General features: G+C 42.6%; 2 protein-coding genes across 2 annotated transcripts; both read left to right on the forward strand.

The window, feature by feature from the left end:
* Nucleotides 1–1,414: 1,414 nt before the first annotated feature.
* LOC306789511 (cathepsin Z) lies at nucleotides 1,415–6,584 on the forward strand (the record flags this gene model as incomplete). Its single annotated transcript, XM_079285486.1, has 6 exons — nucleotides 1,415–1,545; nucleotides 3,612–3,775; nucleotides 3,991–4,170; nucleotides 4,481–4,631; nucleotides 5,269–5,434; nucleotides 6,454–6,584. The coding sequence occupies 6 exons, from the start codon at nucleotides 1,415–1,417 to the stop codon at nucleotides 6,565–6,567; spliced, it is 906 nt and encodes a 301-aa protein (XP_079141612.1). The 3' UTR covers nucleotides 6,568–6,584.
* Nucleotides 6,585–9,535: 2,951 nt separating this feature from the next.
* mppe1 (metallophosphoesterase 1) lies at nucleotides 9,536–16,502 on the forward strand. Its single transcript, XM_079285441.1, has 9 exons — nucleotides 9,536–9,980; nucleotides 10,120–10,228; nucleotides 11,610–11,713; nucleotides 12,685–12,765; nucleotides 13,051–13,159; nucleotides 13,464–13,544; nucleotides 14,176–14,298; nucleotides 14,512–14,652; nucleotides 15,430–16,502. The coding sequence occupies exons 1-9, from the start codon at nucleotides 9,730–9,732 to the stop codon at nucleotides 15,613–15,615; spliced, it is 1,185 nt and encodes a 394-aa protein (XP_079141567.1). The 5' UTR covers nucleotides 9,536–9,729; the 3' UTR covers nucleotides 15,616–16,502.
* The last annotated feature ends 1,073 nt before the right edge of the window (nucleotides 16,503–17,575 follow it).

Raw genomic sequence — 17,575 nt, forward strand, 5'->3', positions numbered from 1 at the left:
TGAACAATATTCTTGCCGGTGTCATCAAAGGCAGGGAAGGAGAAGGGGTAGTCAGTAATGATGTTACGAGATGTGCCGACGCTTCGAAGCGTGTGTCGAGTAATGGAAGGGGCGTTTCCTCGAAGCGCGTATCGAGGCTTGCTTCATTTAGGGGAGGAGCCAAAAATGATGACGTCCGAAACCTCGCTGCCCGGCTGTACCACGTGACTGCTTCGGGAAGTGGTACAGATTTTGCCTCTGGAGTACTGAGAGAGGCAAAAATTCCTGTATCAAAATTGATATAGACTTGCTCTTGCGTTTTTGTGCACGCCAGCATCTTCTGTACCCTGTGAAAGGGTGTTTTCAAAGGTCGGAGAGGTTGTGTCAAAAAAAAGGAATCGTTTAAAACCAAACACTGTTGAGAAACTGTTATTTCTGAATAAAAATGAATCAAATGCCCCCTGTCCTGTACATCACTGTCCAAGTTACACAAGCATATTCAGTCCCCTCTTCCTAGTTCCACAAGCACTTTCACTGTCCTCTGCCTGCTTAAGCCCATGCCATTTTCCTAAAGTGACATAATATTAATACACAACCTGCCATATCATATGATACTACCATTTTGGGAAAATGTACACACAGAATACATTCAAAAAATATATGTATTATGCACATGTGATAATTTATGTACAGAAATTATTTGGTCATACATATTTGTAATTCAGTCATTCCCAACAGCCATAACAGACACAAAAATTCAATGCATCACATTATGTGGTTCAGATACAGCTGCCTGTGATTATACACTTGGCCAGTAGGTGGTATCGTGTGCACATGAAGCTTCGAGAAATGAACCCTTTCTCGACCAGAGCAACGCTCAAATTTGTGAGTCGGTCGCTGACTTCTCTCACTTTTAACCAACTTTGCAGAAAGTCACATCTCGAGAATCAGCAAGCACCGAAGCTGTTAGTGCTTGTCCCCTCTCCCGTTTTTGCCCATTTACATAGGGGTTCACCAAGGCACCTCCTCGAAGACCAAGCACCGACAGGATCGGCGCTTCTCCCCCATCTCCCGTTTTTGCCCATTTACATAGATGTTCACCAAGGCACCTCCTCGAAGACCAAGCACCGACAGGATCACATTATTGTAAAACGTTTTTTTCTGCATATGGGTAATTTTTGGTACATTAAGTATAGTTTGATGCTAAAAACTTTATTCCAGTTGCACTTTGAATGCAGGGATTTCTCCATTACAGCATTGCTACTTTTACATAAGTAAAGATCTATGTTCTGTAGGCTGTTCAAGACAGTTTTGAAAATGAATCCTATACAGTACACCTCTATTCACTGTTATAGTGGCGGTTGTCCAGGTGCCAACAGAGGGCGCTGTGTGTGCGTCACATGAAGGCAATAAGGGGGAAAGAAGGAGATCCAACATGGCGTCTACAATAACAAACGTACCGCCGTTGTTTTGCATAGCTTTATTTTCTTTGCATATCAGAGCCTCCAGATTATTATCCGAGCCTTGTTATAAACACATCACAGACGACAGACCAGACTCCGTCAAGTAAGTGACGCGATAATGTACATTTTATTGTGACTGACAATTTAACGAACCTTATATGGACTTTTATCTCCGGTTTGAACCAACGTTTAAGAGTTATCAGTTGAGATTTGACGTTAGGTCTTAACAACCACAGCATAATAATCGGTTAACACTGGTGATGGCGAGATGAAGCCTCATGAGGCATCGAACCACTTCAGCCAATTGGTTATGTGCACACGAAACCAGCTACTGGCCAAGTGTATGATCACATGCAGCTGTATCTGAACCACATCATGTGATGCATTGAATTTTTGTGTCTGTTATGGCGGTTGGGAATGACTATGAATTACAAACATGTATTACCAAATAATTTCTGTACATAAATCATCACATATGTGCATCAAATATTTTTTGAATGTATTCTGTGTGTGTAAATTTTCCCAAAATGGTAGTATCATATGATATGGCAGGTTGTGTAATAATGTTTTTATGTCACTTTAGGAAAATGGCATGGGCTTAAGCAGGCAGAGGACAGTGAAAGTGCTTGTGGAACTAGGAAGAGGGGACTGAATATGCTTGTGTAACTTGGACAGTGATGTACAGGGGACATGTTATTCATTTCTATTCAGAAATAACAGTTTCTCAACAGTTTCTGGTTTTAAACGATTCCTTTTTTTTTTATACAACCTCTCCGGCCTTTGAAAACACCCTTTCACAGGGTACAGAAGATGCTGGCGTGCACAAAAACGCAAACACAAATGCCCTGAATCCAACATCCACAATACTGAAGGGCTGTGTGTCCTTCACTATCATGGAGACGAGGGCTTCATCCAGCGCTTGTTTTCTGGTGGCTGGTTAAAAGAGAATAAATACAGTGTCTGTTACCTGTCTTTATTTGCATAATAAACAAAAGTGAACAGGGAAAAATTGTGATGGTGCATTTGTAATATTGTAAGCTCCAGTTTCCTCCTTATTCTCATGCAAGGCACGGTAATGCCTTAGCATGGATGAGGTGTTGTTATTGTACCCGAACTCCTTGGAGCACAATAAACACCTCACCTTTGACTAAAATAAGAAACTGTGAAAAATACAGTTCTTGATAAGCAAACCTAATGTGTCTGAAATAGAGTTAGATTTAGCTTACCTTATTAGGAGTTATCAAATCAAAGTTATCAAATCAAAGTGTTCCCACACAGTGTTCTCTCCTCACTCTCCAAACTATCTCTCTCTCTAAACTCTCCAAACTATATAAACGCTATCCAAACTATCTCTCTCTCTTACTTAAATTGCAATAAAATAAATTGGTTGGTTAACCAGAGAAAGTAGGGACAGATTCTGCTCCCTATAAAACATCCAGAGATCAATTATCCCCACAAAAGTAACCAAACAAAATTCCTCTTCCCAAAAATCTCAGTCACAACGTAAATACCAGACGCACTTAAATATGTACTCCTGAAAGGTGCTTGAACTCAAACCTCAAGGGTCGCAAACCGGATTGGTACCAAAAATCAAGCCTCATTTGTCACGTTAAGGCTAGATTTACCAAGTGGGTTGGCATCCCGGACGAGCCCCCGTTTGTCACAAACTGGCTCAGGGAATATGATAAGGAGGAAGTCCGCGCAAAGTTACACTTCTACTAACACAAATAAGGAAACTGCGGTTACCACCAAACAAACAATGGCGTGTGCAGAGTCAGTAATGAAAGCCATGCATGGACGTGTGCTGTGGAGGTGCACAAACAAAAGCCCGTGCAGGTTGGACATGTGCTGTTGCAAAGAAGAGGCCGAGCGACCACAAGGACCAGCTTCTATAGCCTTGAAGGCCCAGGTTGTCTTAATCAAGCTGACGACCCTCCCAATTCAGCCAACTGGCTGCTGAGGTCGGCCAGGACAGCCTCCAAGACAGTGGGAGGGGCATCGGAAAGTTCCAATTGAAACGTGACTTTTCCGTGATATGTGTTTCTACGTAAGATCACAGATATGCTCCATGTGTCTATATTCCTACAAGATTCCTGTGGTTTGTTGTGATTCCTATTGAGGAGATGAACAAACTAGATATGAGCCTCATCCTTTTTACTTTTTTTTCAGGACACGGCCCCGCCCACATGAGTATGTGAAGGTGTCGGACCTTCCTCCGTCCTGGGACTGGAGGAACATCGAGGGGAAGAATTATGTGAGCGTCACACGGAACCAGCACATCCCCCAGTACTGTGGGTCCTGCTGGGCCATGGGAGCCACCAGTGCACTAGCCGGTAACCATGTGGGGATGGAGGAGGGAGGAAACAGGATGGGAATAGAGGGATAGACAGAAGCTGGTACTGATGTGTTAAATACAGTATGCATATTGTCACGTGTTATTTTGAGACCTTTTTATGGACTTTACAGTATCACGTTCGCGTGGAGAGCAGCGTCCACCCAAGTGGATTTTACCATTTCAACAATCCTCATTGTCGTTCTTTTCTCCAAGACCGTATCAACATCAAGCGTGGAGGGGCGTGGCCGTCGGCCTACCTGTCAGTCCAGAACGTGATCGACTGTGGGAGGGCGGGCTCTTGTTACGGAGGAGATCACCTGAGAGTCTACGCCTACGCACACGAGAGAGGCATTCCTGATGAAACCTGCAACAACTACCAGGCCAAGAACCAAAGTACAAAAATATACGACTTTTACTCTGATCATTCTGTCTGTTGATGAATTTACACTATATGACAAGAAGTATGTGGACAAAATATTATGAATGGGATATTATCAGGGAAGTGTAACCAGCATTGTTGGTTGCAGTTGGGCTTCAAAGCAGCTGCTCTGAGTCTCAAACTAAACACATGTGCGATGTATTTACATCACACTGTAACAGCATACTGGAGGTTTAAGATTTAACTTCATGGAGATTGTATGGAATTGCGGAGTAAGCGTCGCACTGCCCCGGGAATCATTAAAGATGATCTCATTTGTTTTAGAGTGTGAGCAGTTCAACCAGTGTGGCACCTGCTCCTTCTTCAAATCGTGTGCCGTCGTGAAGAACTACACGATGTGGAAAGTGGGCGACTACGGAGAAGTTTCTGGAAGAGACGAGATAAAAGCGGAGATTTACAGCAATGGGCCCATCAGGTAGAGTAAGTCATCCTCCCCAGTCGTCTTCTAATCATCCATCCGCCTACGCACTCTGTGTGAAGCAAAGAGATTCAGCCTGAACTTTTCACAGCGATTCTTCATTATAGTGAAGTTTTAATTGGTCGATACATTATTTATCATTTTAAAACCTTTGAGAAAAGTAGCAGCAGGAGTGTGAAATGCTTTTCTAATACCCGCAGATTAAGTTAAAAAAACGTTTTCATGAGTTGTTATTTTTAATGTATGGGCTAGTAATATTCTGACATGAAGAATATAAAACAACATGAGAAATGTGAGTTTGGCAATGAGTAGAAAAGATGTCTAGTTGTGTGTGGGGGGGGGGGACTGATAATGTCCATATTACATCTGTAAACATATATCAATAACACCCTCTATGGGGGGGGGGAAACGCAGGGACAACATCTGACAGTAATTTAGATCAGAAAACTGCATATGACACTCAAAGTTCCCACACTGAATGAGACACATTTAAGTTAACAGCCCTCGCCCTGATTTGAACCCCCTGAAATGCTCTTTCTATGACTCATCGTCACATAACAGTGATTATAATAATGTGAAAAGAACACAATAAGAAGATTAAAGGATTTCAGAAACTCTCCACTCTGTCTTTCAGTTGTGCCCTGATGGCCACCGACGGCCTGGAGGAATACGCTGGAGGGATCTTCTCAGAGTTTCACCCCCTGTCTTTGCCGAACCACATTGTCTCTGTGGCCGGTTGGGGTGTGGCGGAGGACGAGACCGAGTACTGGATCGTTAGGAACTCCTGGGGAGAGTTTTGGGTTGGTCTCTCTCTGCACACCTCACTACTTTACAAGTCATTAATTGTTAGAATGCTGTTAAGCATTCCAACTATTAAGACATGAAGATTATGTCTCCTCTCCCCCTCTCTTCCCCCACCCAGTCCCACCCTTTCAAAATAAAAGCCTCATGGATGAACTGTATTTAAACGTTAAGCTCAAAATTTGGCTTGTTTGTTGAAATAACTACTACTACTGCTGCTAATATTTCTAGTATTACAACTACTACTACTACTGCTCCTACTACTACTACTACTACTACTTCTACTGCAACTTTTGCTGTTGCTACTACGACTATTACTGCTACTACCAGTACTAATACCACTACAGCTATTAGTATGACTGCTACTAGTACTACTACGACTGCTATTACCGCTACTTCAAAAACTGACTTTACTATTACTACGACTTCTACTACTACTGCTGTTATATTAAATACTACGACCACTACTACAGCTATTACTACGACTGCTGATACTACTACAACTACAACTTTACTACTACTACAACAAATATCACTACCGCTGAAACTTTTTTAAGCTACAGAAACCGTTAGAATATCAAAATGTTCAGCTCTTTCAGGAGAGGGGTGATATGACTTCATATTTGTAATCTTTAAACTTTTTGAATTAAGCTTTTTGCAATTTTCTTTTGAATGGGATCTCTATGGAGAAAATCTTCAAATCCTGTTATACTTCTTCAACTTTCAAAGCCTTCTCATACTTTCAGCTACAGACACCATAGTTAGACATTTCAACTAGAAGTGTTTTCAGCAGTGCAGTTCAAATGCTTTCCGGCTTCAACATTGTTCAGACAGATAGTCTCCCATTTCTGTACTTTCAGCAATGTTTATGCAATTCATTTCAGCATTCCAACACATTTTCAGCAGGAAATGCATGTTCTAGTTCTTCTTTTATCCATTAGGTTGCAGACCAGTGGTTTCACTGCCTTTGGTTTCCTGCATGCAGAGTAAAAAAATGTTTGTTTTGTTTTGTTTTCAGGGAGAACACGGCTGGGCAAGAATAGTCACCAGTGCCTATAAAGGAGGAAAAGGCAATTGGTTCAACCTGGGTATTGAGAAGAACTGTGCATATGGAGACCCTGTTGTAACATAGGTGTCTTAATAAACTGATAGAAAGACTTTAGTTTTGTCATGGCTCTTTTTTTAAACATTGAAACTAATTTTGATCATTTGTAAAGGAATTGTGTTGGGAAATTTACATTTATTTTTTGTTATTTGTGTTCCAAAACATTTCTTTGGCAGAAGCAGTAACTTCCTGGAGTCTCAGCTGGTTGCTGGGAAATTAGTTCAGCCCATGAATAACAAATTAGAGGCAACATATTAAATCGTGAACTTCAGAGGATTTAGTTACCTTTGGACAGAGTCAGGCTAGCTGTTTCCCCTTGTTTCCAGTCTTTAAGCTAAGCTAACCGGCTACATATTTACCGTACAGAGGGGTATCAGTCTTATCATCTTAACCACATTCAGACACTGTATTTAATTACATATTCTAACACAGAATAATAATAAGAAGAATAGATCATTTCTGATGCCCTGCAAGGCCAGAAAATGCAACCTGGATACATGAACTGCTCCGACTGAATTCAATTTTAAGCTCAAAATATCTCACTCTCAGAAAATAAGAAAACTGCTGGTTCTTCTTTTTTGCCGGTCCTTTAAATGACGGGCGAGCTTATTTATATTCAGCTGTTGTGAAACAGTGATGGCAGGTCTCAGGAAAGGGGAGCTTACAGTTACACTTCTCTGTTGACTCACGCTGCATAACAACTGCACAAACATCTGATAATGAGAGTCTGGAGGCTGACCATCCAGAGTTAACGTCAATCAAAACTGGTTTGGAAACAGTTTCACAGAGAACCAGCAGATACTTTAACCACTTCCCTATAAAATGAGCCGGGTGTCATTGTTCCTGACATTTAAACTTGAGTTGCGTTAATGATAGCGTGATACTTTTTGTCAATGATTAACCGGTCCAAGTATCCTTTATGTGGTCGGGTTAATCTTATTCCTCTCTGCCATATGTTGTCCAAAAACAAACATCAACAACACCTGGATGTGTATTAATCCACGGCCGAAAATAGCGTCCAACAAATGCACTGTTTATTATTTTGTTGATGTAACATTTGCTACAGCGCCCAGCTGTTTTAGGTCATGTTTTATTCATGATTGTGTAGTTTGACCCTGAGGAGAGACAAAACATTACGCTGCATTCAGACATACAGATATACAGATAGACTTACAGCAGGCCGTCTCTGGCCTCTCCCAGCTTTTGAGTCTGTATGTGTGAACAACGTAAAGCACTAAATGGTGCCTGAAAAACTGACATTAGCCTCACATTTTGTGCAATTTGTTATAGATTTTCAGCTCCCCTCAGGTTGATGACCCAGAATACCTACTTAGGACACTACCTCAGTGTCCTCAATGGGAGCTAAGAGCCTGACGGTGAATTAAAGGAGGATTTGAGTGTGAATTGTGTTTCTTGATTGTTTCAAAGAAGAGCCACTCCAAATTAGGAATTTGACTCGTTGGTGTGGGTTAGTTGGGATTGGTGCTTGCTCCTTTATGCTCACAGGACAGCTTTGTTAATCAGTTTCAGACTTTAAAAGAAAGTCGTACATTTGAAAGTCATTTTACAATTGAAAGCAAATACTCTTCATATCCTCTGAGACTGTTGTGAGTGGAGCAAAGCCAGGCTGAACATCTGGAGGGCAGCAGAGATTCGAGTCTCCACCCTTCTTTCTTTGGTTTCTAGAGACAAAAAGGATCGTTCATGATCACAAACAAATCGCAAGTCTGAAAACTGAGATGCCTCTCCCCTGAAATCATGTTGTCATGTGTCAGTTTCTGCTCTGTGCTGCTGTCAGTGTGAAGACAGGATGCGAGTAAAGGGGCCCGGCCTTTGCATGCAGCAGAGCATAACAGGAACATGCATGACTTGTGAATGCAAACCGACTGGTTTAGCAGTTTCGTTAAAGCAGGTCCCTGTGTGGCTCAAACTCCTCTGTGGTTGTAGTTTCATAGCTGCACACACAAGCTGCTGATTAGATGTCTCCTCTTAATCACTTAATCTCATTTGTCCCATAGTTGTTGGCTTCTTGCCATCTGTTTGTATTTGTGTAGACAGGGATGCCAGATATTCTGACCATTAATCAGGTCTATCAATAGTCCTATTGTTGACAGAATGATAAACTGGCTTCTTATTAACTTTTAAGTCAAGTGTTCTTTTGTCTCTCTGTCTTGCCAAACATTCCTCCACCTCTCCTCAAACACAAGTCCAGTCAGCAGGTGTTAGCAAGAAAAATACCGGAAGTTGGCCGATTTTTCTTTTTAATTAAGTTTAATTTGCCACGTTTAAAAAAAGAAAAGTGGTACTTAATGAGATAACAAAAAAGTAAAAGATCCTGTTCAAAAATATTTACAAACATAACGTTTTATGTTATGCTGCAACATTAGTGATGCTTGCACATTAATACACCAATAATTAACACCATGTAGGCCTATACTCTAAAATGTGCCATTCTGCATAATTTACTTTCTGTACTTAAAGTATACTTTGATGCTGTTACTTTTGTTCTTTAGGTAAGATTTTGAATGCAGGACTTTTACTTGAATACTTCCTCAACCCCTGGTCACTCACAACAAATGCTATTTTACAGTTTTGATTCCATTGATGCACTCTACATATTGCTCTTATGCTCTATCGGTTATAGTTGTATGTAGTTTCATCTTTAATGGGCACAAACAAGTGGTGGAAGAAATAAAAGAAAAACGTCTATAGCTTACTCAATTGCCAGAATGTTTACACTGTGGTTTTGCTAATTTTACTTCGGTAAAATATCTGAGTACCTCATCCATCACATCTTCCATCTGAAAACACTTATTTGTACAAATAGATGTGATTGTGAAGTATTATAGTTTCAGTTTTAATTTGAAAAATGACCACAGGAAATGCTGTTTCTAGCTTGACAGTTCAAATCTGAGCGGAGCGACACAGTTGCGCATCAGCGGCAGGCTGCCGCTCCTCTCGACTGTCTCTCTACAAGCAGAAGGAATTTTATTTGAACTTTTTATCTCATATTTTGAATCCCCGGAGCTTTTCATTGTATCCAGCGCAGCCTCAGAACAACTTGCCATGAGCATCCCGCGGCTGGAGACCTAAACAGTCGAGTCTGGAAGAGGGGAAGATGCCTCATGGACCGCTCCATCACCGCCAGTGCGCCAGTTCAGGGCATCCCGAACGCAGAATAACAAAGAAATGCCGAGGTTTAGCGTCAGATGGATGGTTGCGGTGGTGCTGATTCTCCTGGTCGGCGGCGCTTTCTTTTTCTGCGAGTATCTGATCTACTTCCCGACCATCCTCAAGTGCGCCTGGCCGAAGATCAGCCATGCACGGGGCGGAGAGGGCATTGACGGCCGGCCGATGGACTCAACGGTCCGCGCTATGGTGCTGTCGGACACCCACCTCCTCGGAGCCGTCGGAGGACACTGGTTCGACAAGCTGAGGAGGTCATGTCTTTTTATTTATTTTGATGTATTATTTTTGTAAGCAATCACTCTTCCTCTTTCCATCCGTCTGTGCTCCGAGCTCTGCACTGTAAACAAAAACAACAAATAACGCTTATACCTGTTGTCTCCAAACGCGCAGGGAATGGCAGATGGAGAGGGCTTTCCAGACCGCTCTGTGGCTGCTCAGGCCCGAAATAGTGTTTATTCTCGGGGATATCTTCGACGAAGGCAAGTGGAGCTCGCCGAAGGTAACGTAGAGTTCTTTTTTCCCTTCTTGCTTTGTCTGCAAACCCCACAGTGCTTATGATGATGATGGTGATGATGATGATGATGATGATGATGATGATGATGATGGTGATGATGATGATGATGATGATGATGGTGGTGGTGGAAGAACAGTATACGTGGATGCAGAGCAGAGGCCGGTATACTCTCTGGGCATCATCAGCAGCAGCATGTTGTACCATCCAGGCACCAGAGGCTGCAGGTTTTTTTTTGAAGAAAAGCACCAACAGCAGCAACCTGCATCCTCTCAGCCCTCCGTGGTACTTCCAACCTGCTTCAGGAAAAAAACCCGTCCCCCCGGGGAAACCTCTCACATCTATTACTGGATCGTCAAATGTGATCCGTCAGGTAGAAGAAAGATGAGGTGTTGAGCAAGTGCTGCGCGGAGGAAAGCCTCATTAAAACTGGAGATAGAGCTTGCAGACTGTAACATCTCCAATAATCTTATTATGTTCCCCTCGTCGGATTCCTCATTCATTTTCACACTTGGTTGGCATCTCCGCTGTAATTTGTGGGATTTATTTTCAAAGCGTTACATTTACAGAAAGAGAAATACCGAAAGAAGGTCTGCAGCTAGATATTCTTTCATTATCCATCAATTATTTTCCTTGACTAATTGGTTTACATGTACAGAAAACAGTGAAAATCCTCACGTTTTAAAACTGAAAATCACAGACAGTTTACCCAAAAGAAAATCAAAAATACATATTTTTGATTTAGATTGTTTTGGTGTGAGTTGTCTAGTTCGGAGGTGTTGAGATGTCTCCCTTCTCTCCAATATAATGAGACTGTGTGGCACTCGGCTTAGGGGGCTCAGAGCACCAAAAATATATATTTGAAAAACTCAACAGCAATGTCTCATTCCAGAAATCATGACCTGGATGCTCAAGATAATCCACAGACCGTTTTGTGTACATATACTCTATGGTTGCAAAAAAATAGTTCCCTTTAAGTAACTGGTTCAGGCTTCTTCTTGGATATTAATATATGGATACAATAACATCAAACCAGCCATTTTTTGCTATTTGTGCATCTGCCAATCTGCCATAATTCAAGTAGCACCAGGGAGTCATTTAGAGACACATCAGTGGGGAAAACATCACGTAAACCCACAGCACTGATGTAATTAAAGGTCTCCTGTGTACGACTTCAGCCCCTGCAGGTGCAAAATTGAATCTGGAGTCTGAATCAAAGCCACCCGGCATAGACAACCACCCATGGGGGCTGCTGGGTGACCCACAGAGATCCCATTAACTCTCATGAGCTTCCCAGGGGAGTTTAGTCTTATTGAAGGCCCGAGCTGAAACCTGCCTCGACTGCGTGTTTGTGTTCTTCTCTCTGCAGCACTGGGAAGACGACGTGCGCCGCTTCAACAGAATGTTCAGACACTCCCCTGACACCGAACTGGTTGTACTGGTTGGCAATCATGACATCGGCTTCCATTACGAGTAAGAACAGGTTGATTGCCTTTATTGTTCAACCTTTCGTCTTTATGCTGCTCCATCAGGCTCAGCTCTGATAAAGCTGTACGTGAGTTCAGGGAAGGAGTTCACTATTTGTCACTTGTTAGACTTCAGTATGATGATTTTTTAATTGTATTATTCGGTTACAGACATATCTGGTAACAGACTTTGACTGGAAAAGTTTTTATATCTAAAGAAGACCATGGCTGCCAAAAGAATGTGAATAAAAGCCTCATACTGTGACGGTGCAGAGACAGAAAACGATAAGAACCAAAGGACTTTATCCATGTTGCATCATAGCGTTGAGGAAATATTTGATTATGAGCCAATTAGGAGGAATTGTTACTGAGATACTGTACAAGGGTTGGACACCGTAAAAGCAGTCAGGGACATAGATATCTGCAAGGACACTGAGGTCATGTCTGATGTGTGGTTTTATGAGATTTACGACATCTTTTAATGTTGTCAACAAATCAAAACACAAAAGGCTTCATCAGAATCAGAATCAGAACCGTTTATTGCCAAGCAAGTTTTCACCTGCAAGGAATTTGTCGTGGCGGAAGGTGCATAACATTCAACAATAAATAACATTTAACTGTCAAAATAACATTTAACTGTCAAATAACAGTCAACATAGGCACTGTACTGACAGAATCCACTGTACAAGATAATGCAACACTTGTATCACGGAGGTCTGACTTCATGTTCATTTTGGAGCCTGCATGTTTGTGTCGGATTGCATGATATTGCAGAGATGTTGCGTTCATCATGTCCCCTTTTGGGGATTGTGCAGACACACAGCGGCTCATATGTGCTTTGATTGGACGCGTGCAGCAGGAAGGGAAATGGCACGGCTCTTACGTAACCCCGTACGACAGACAGACGAGGCAGACTGAGCAGCAGGTTGGTCGTTTGCATTGCCGTGTGTGGTGAGCGCGTTGTCCGTCTGCCTGCAGGATGGACTGGTTCAAGCTGCAGCGCTTCGAGAAGGTCTTCAACGCTTCCTCCACCAGGATCGTCACCAAAAAGGGAGTCAAGTGAGTGGCAGTATGGATGCAACGCACACATGACGACCCTGCAGGAATGTGACTCAGCAGACCGGAAGGTCATAGGTTTAACCCCCCCCCCCCCCCCCCCCAACTCCCCCACCGAGCCAGTCTCTGACAGGAAAAGTGCTGTGAGTACAACAGAGAGTTAAGTGTTCCAGAGATGTGAAGGCACTCCATCGAATGCCCAGAATAAGAACATAATGATATGATTTGTCTCGTCTCCTACTTCATGCCAGAGTTACTGAGTGTTTTCTATTTTTCCTCTCTCGTCAGTTTTCTGCTGGTGAACAGCGTGGCCCTTCACGGCGACGGGTGCCCCATCTGCCAGTCGGTGGAGAAGGAGTTGATCAAACTCTCCAGAGACCTCAACTGTTCTCTTCAGGTGGGGGAGAACATTTCTTGAAAGTTGCTTCGCTCACTTTCAGGCTGTCAGCACCTGAAACGCACTCTGCCGCTCGTGTAGCGTGAAAGACTCAAGTCAAGTGGGGAAGAAGGGGGAAAAAAACCCACTTCTATCCAAAGCTCAGTGTACCTGGAGCCGGTGTTTTGTTGTTTTTAAACATTGTTGGAAGACATTGAACGCGGTGGCTGATTGCTTTTCTTGCGGAGGGATACGAAATGAAAACGATGTTTGAGGACATATTGTAAAAGAAGACAGCCCGGTAACTCTTTGTCATCTTTCACAGAGTTCACAGTCGGGCGGCGGAGTGACGGACAGCTGTGAGGACGCGCAGCTCTACCCTCCCACCGCCCCCATCATGTTACAGGTAACCTGCAGGTGCACTCTGCGTGTGTTTTCTCTCTTCCTGTCTGAAAACTTAAAGTACAGGAGGAAGCTCTGGAATTAGTGCTGAATTGATTACTTGCTTGAAGGATAAGTCTGTCTTGATAATCACAAACTCAACTGTACATTTAAAGATCAATGTGTTCATCCTCGCTGCCCTTGAAGTGAGTCTTTCACTATTTTGGGTGTCTTCTGAAGTTACTGACTTCTTAGTTGGGGTAGTCACAGAAAGAAAATCATTTCTCACTAAAAGGACACCGACTAAATTGAATCCACTCTGCTGAAGCCTCCGTGGATTTTGTCTCCCATCATTTACATGAGACGCATCTCTTCACAGCCAGTATGGATGAGAGATCACACCAGTAACTGTTTCAACACACGAGCATGTGGATATTATGTGAAGGCAGACTTAAACATTCCTACTGCTTCAAACAGATGCACTTCTTGGGTGCTTGTGTGTTCTTTTCGCATGTTTTTTTGGACTAAACTATCCCAGGACCTTTGCTGCTCATAAACTCTTGTTAATCTTCTTCCATTTTCTTTTTTTTTAAAACATCATTTTAGATTAAAACGAATAAAAAGGTATTCATTTCCATGTTCTCCTCGTCCTCCAGCACTATCCTCTGTTCAGAGTGAGCGATGCCGGCTGCACAGGACTGGATGCTGCACCGCCTGAAGAGCGACACCTGCTGTTCAGAGAGAAGTACGACGTGCTGTCTAAGGAGGCCTCACAGAGGGTGAGTACGCTGCAGTCTCATCACACAGACTCGATTGTGGGGTTTTATTTTCCTGGATCTCGGTTTCATCCAATTAAAACACAGCACAGCGGCCTGCTGTCAGAAATAGTCCTGTGTCGAAACCGCCAAATGAGTCTGATGATGATGATGAAACTGGTGATGTAAGCGAGCAGCAACCGGCCTCTGAGGTACTTGTGGGATTTCTGTCCTCAGCTGCTGCAGTGGTTTAAGCCCCGCCTCATCCTGAGTGGACACACCCACAGCGGATGTGAGGTTCTCCATGACAACAAGTACCCAGAAGTCAGCGTGCCATCCTTCAGCTGGAGGAACAGAAACAACCCCAGCTTCATCCTGGTGAGTAGCATCAACATCTGGAGAGTCCTGCTCTGTTATTTAGGGACGATGCAGACGAGTGATGGTGGACGATAGTGTGGGTGAGATCACTCTTTGTGTGGAAAAATAACACTGGAGGTCTACACAGTGAATTATCAGCATCAACATCTGGAGAGTTTCAGCTCAACTTGCACCGCTCTCATAACGTCGTTCAGTACTGTTAGGCCTTAACATTGAACAGGAATGGTGAAGACATTGAAATGGTGACTCTGCTGGCAAATTGATTCTTGACAATTATTCATTTTTAGATGAATTGTTTGTCGGCTGCGTGTTTGTTATTGTGGCACAATATTTGGACTAAACTATCCCAGGATCTTTGCTCCACATCCCTCATATATCAGTCTTCTTTATTTTGACCAATCGGAACTGCAAAACATGATTTCAAAATAAAAGTAAGCCAGATATTTCCCAGGTGGACTTGGGGACAGTTTTCTGAGCACTTTAAGAACTTCTTGTTCATATTGTAATATGAATATCTACAATTATAATGTGATACAAAAGCTCCAGAACAAATGGAACTTGGGGTGAGATTTCTTCTCGTGAACACAAAACACAAAATTTGTAATGATGCCAACATTTTGAACCGCACCATGTAATTGTGTTAAAGAACCAAAGAGTTCACATTTGAAATTCTTGGAGGCCCCCTTGCGGCAGAGGGGCCCTAATTAGCCACCTCGGCCAAAATGAACACTGATTATCACCTCAAACACATTCATCCTCCTCGTCTCCTCCTCGCAGGCGTCGGTGTCACCCGGCAGCTTCGCTCTGTCCAAGTGCTTCCTGCCGGAGGAGAGCACGGTGATCGGCATCTACTGCTCGGCCGGCGCCTGCGTGCTGCTGCTGTTCCTGGCTCACTGTCTGTGGATGAAAGGCCTGCTGCAGTGTCTCAGCCTCTGCCTGCTGGGGAAGCACAAGTCTATGTGAACTACGATACCCAGAGTGCACCGGGGACAGAGCCACGAGACCAGAGTACATTTGGACTCGGTAAATACTAGATGTGACGTTCTCTCCCTCTCTTCAGAACTGGACGAAAATCTGTTCGTGCAAACCTCGATTCGTTTGTCCAAATGTCTTACGGCGCTGTGAAGGAGTGTGTGTTTTAAATGTCTTAAAGGGACTATCACTTCGGATATTGATGATGTGATTGTAGCCTGTGGGGAGAAAACAGATGTTGGACCAAATTGTTGTTACAAATCATCACTAGTGTTTGTTTTACCTTCCGTGGGAGTGCCAGACGGATGGAGCTCACGGAAAGGAAGCTTTTCAATCACAGGAGAGTAACTGACTTTACAACAGTTTTCCTGTGACTGGCTGAGTTATTAGAAAACACACACACACACACGTGACATTGAGTAAGACAATTGAAATGACATATTTAAATACTAACTGTCCCTGGTCTGATGTGAAGGTGGTGAAGTCAGACTTGTGTCTCCTCACTCTGTTAACTGTGATCCGATGTAAACGCACTGATCATCTCACACTCTGAACACTGCTTCTGTTGTTGATGTTCATCCAGGTTTCTCGCTGTTTTTATGACGCATATGTGAACATATTTATTGCTGACTTTCTGTGCCAAATGTTTGTGAGGGGCTTTGCCAAGTTGTTGAACCATTTCTGATGAACTGTAAATAATAAATAAGAATCTAAAGCTCTGTTTTTAGAGAGTTGTGGTTTAAACTAGAGGTTGATAATCAATATTAGATGTACGACCAATCACCTGAAGCCATGTCACTCAATGGATGAATCCAAAATATCACGGGATGTTCTTTACACGGTCGACTTTTCAAAAACCAGGAATTGGCTTCAGAGATGGACACGATGTTATGATTGTAGAAATGAATGTGATTGAAACACAATCATGTCAAATAAAAAAGTTGTAAAAGAAGCACAACATATTGGGGACATCTTCCTCACACAGTTCACATCTGACTCTGCTTCTATTTTGTCAATTTACTTTTTATTTCGGACTGGACAACATGAAGCCGTCTACTGAGAGACGACATTTGTAGACTATCTGGGGTTTTATGACCTGAAAATCTGAAAACTGCAAGTTATGCTGTTTCCCCCATTATACTCGAGGTCAATTCATTTCCAGTGGCGCTCACTGTGACACATATGTGTGTTTTTAAGGTAACATTTTGTAATGTTGCAAGCAATATTTGATTTCAAATGATTTTTGGTACCTTGATTTGTCAGGTGTTTAAATAACAGGATTCTTCTACATCCACAAATTGGGGAAATGCGTGTCACAGTTTCTGGTTGAGCAACTGTCCAAAATAAAAAAGAATATTTACATTTACTAAATTTAAAGTGACATAAAAACAGAATCCTGACATTTGAGAAGCTCAACTAAAAAACAATCGTCACCAAATAATTTTCTGTCAATCAACGAACTGATTTATCAAATAATAGTCTCAGAAAACAACCGTCTAGTTCTCAATACATTTTTTGAATTGTTTTGTGATGTCTCCATATTGTCCACTCCTGATCTTTTTTGCTGCTGTGACAGATTTAATCTCGACAATCAGTCGGCGCGAAGGAACATTTTCTACATTCAGTTTCACTGAAGTGACGTTCCCTGTATCAGGAGGGAAGTAATAAAACGTACAACCGTAACTTTTTCAAAGTATAATCCCTAGTTTAAAAAAATCAGACCAGTCTGCACCAAAGACCCTGAACACCGGAGGTACCAGCACAGCTTGATTACAGCTCCCTGACTCTCCTGTTGGCTTTACTGCACCTGAAACTACATTTTTATCATATAATGTACAAGAAGTACTGGGACTAATCCCCAGCGCACAGCAGCTCGGACCACCTTTAACCTGTGCCGACGTCTAATCGGAGAGAAACTCAAAACACCTGCGAGAGGAGCCTTTAGATCAGA

This window comes from Melanostigma gelatinosum, assembly GCF_949748355.1.
Source record: "Melanostigma gelatinosum genome assembly, chromosome: 15".
NCBI lineage: Eukaryota > Metazoa > Chordata > Actinopteri > Perciformes > Zoarcidae > Melanostigma > Melanostigma gelatinosum.

What these genes read in the sequence shown, in the direction of transcription:
- mppe1 (XM_079285441.1), top strand. Translation starts at nt 9,730, where the DNA reads ATGCCGAGGTTTAGCGTCAGATGGATGGTTGCGGTGGTGCTGATTCTC. An exon ending in ACCTCAACTGTTCTCTTCAG is followed by an intron (nt 13,160 to 13,463) that starts GTGGGGGAGAAC and finishes CATCTTTCACAG; the next exon opens with AGTTCACAGTCGGGCGGCGG. An exon ending in CCGCCCCCATCATGTTACAG is followed by an intron (nt 13,545 to 14,175) that starts GTAACCTGCAGG and finishes CTCGTCCTCCAG; the next exon opens with CACTATCCTCTGTTCAGAGT.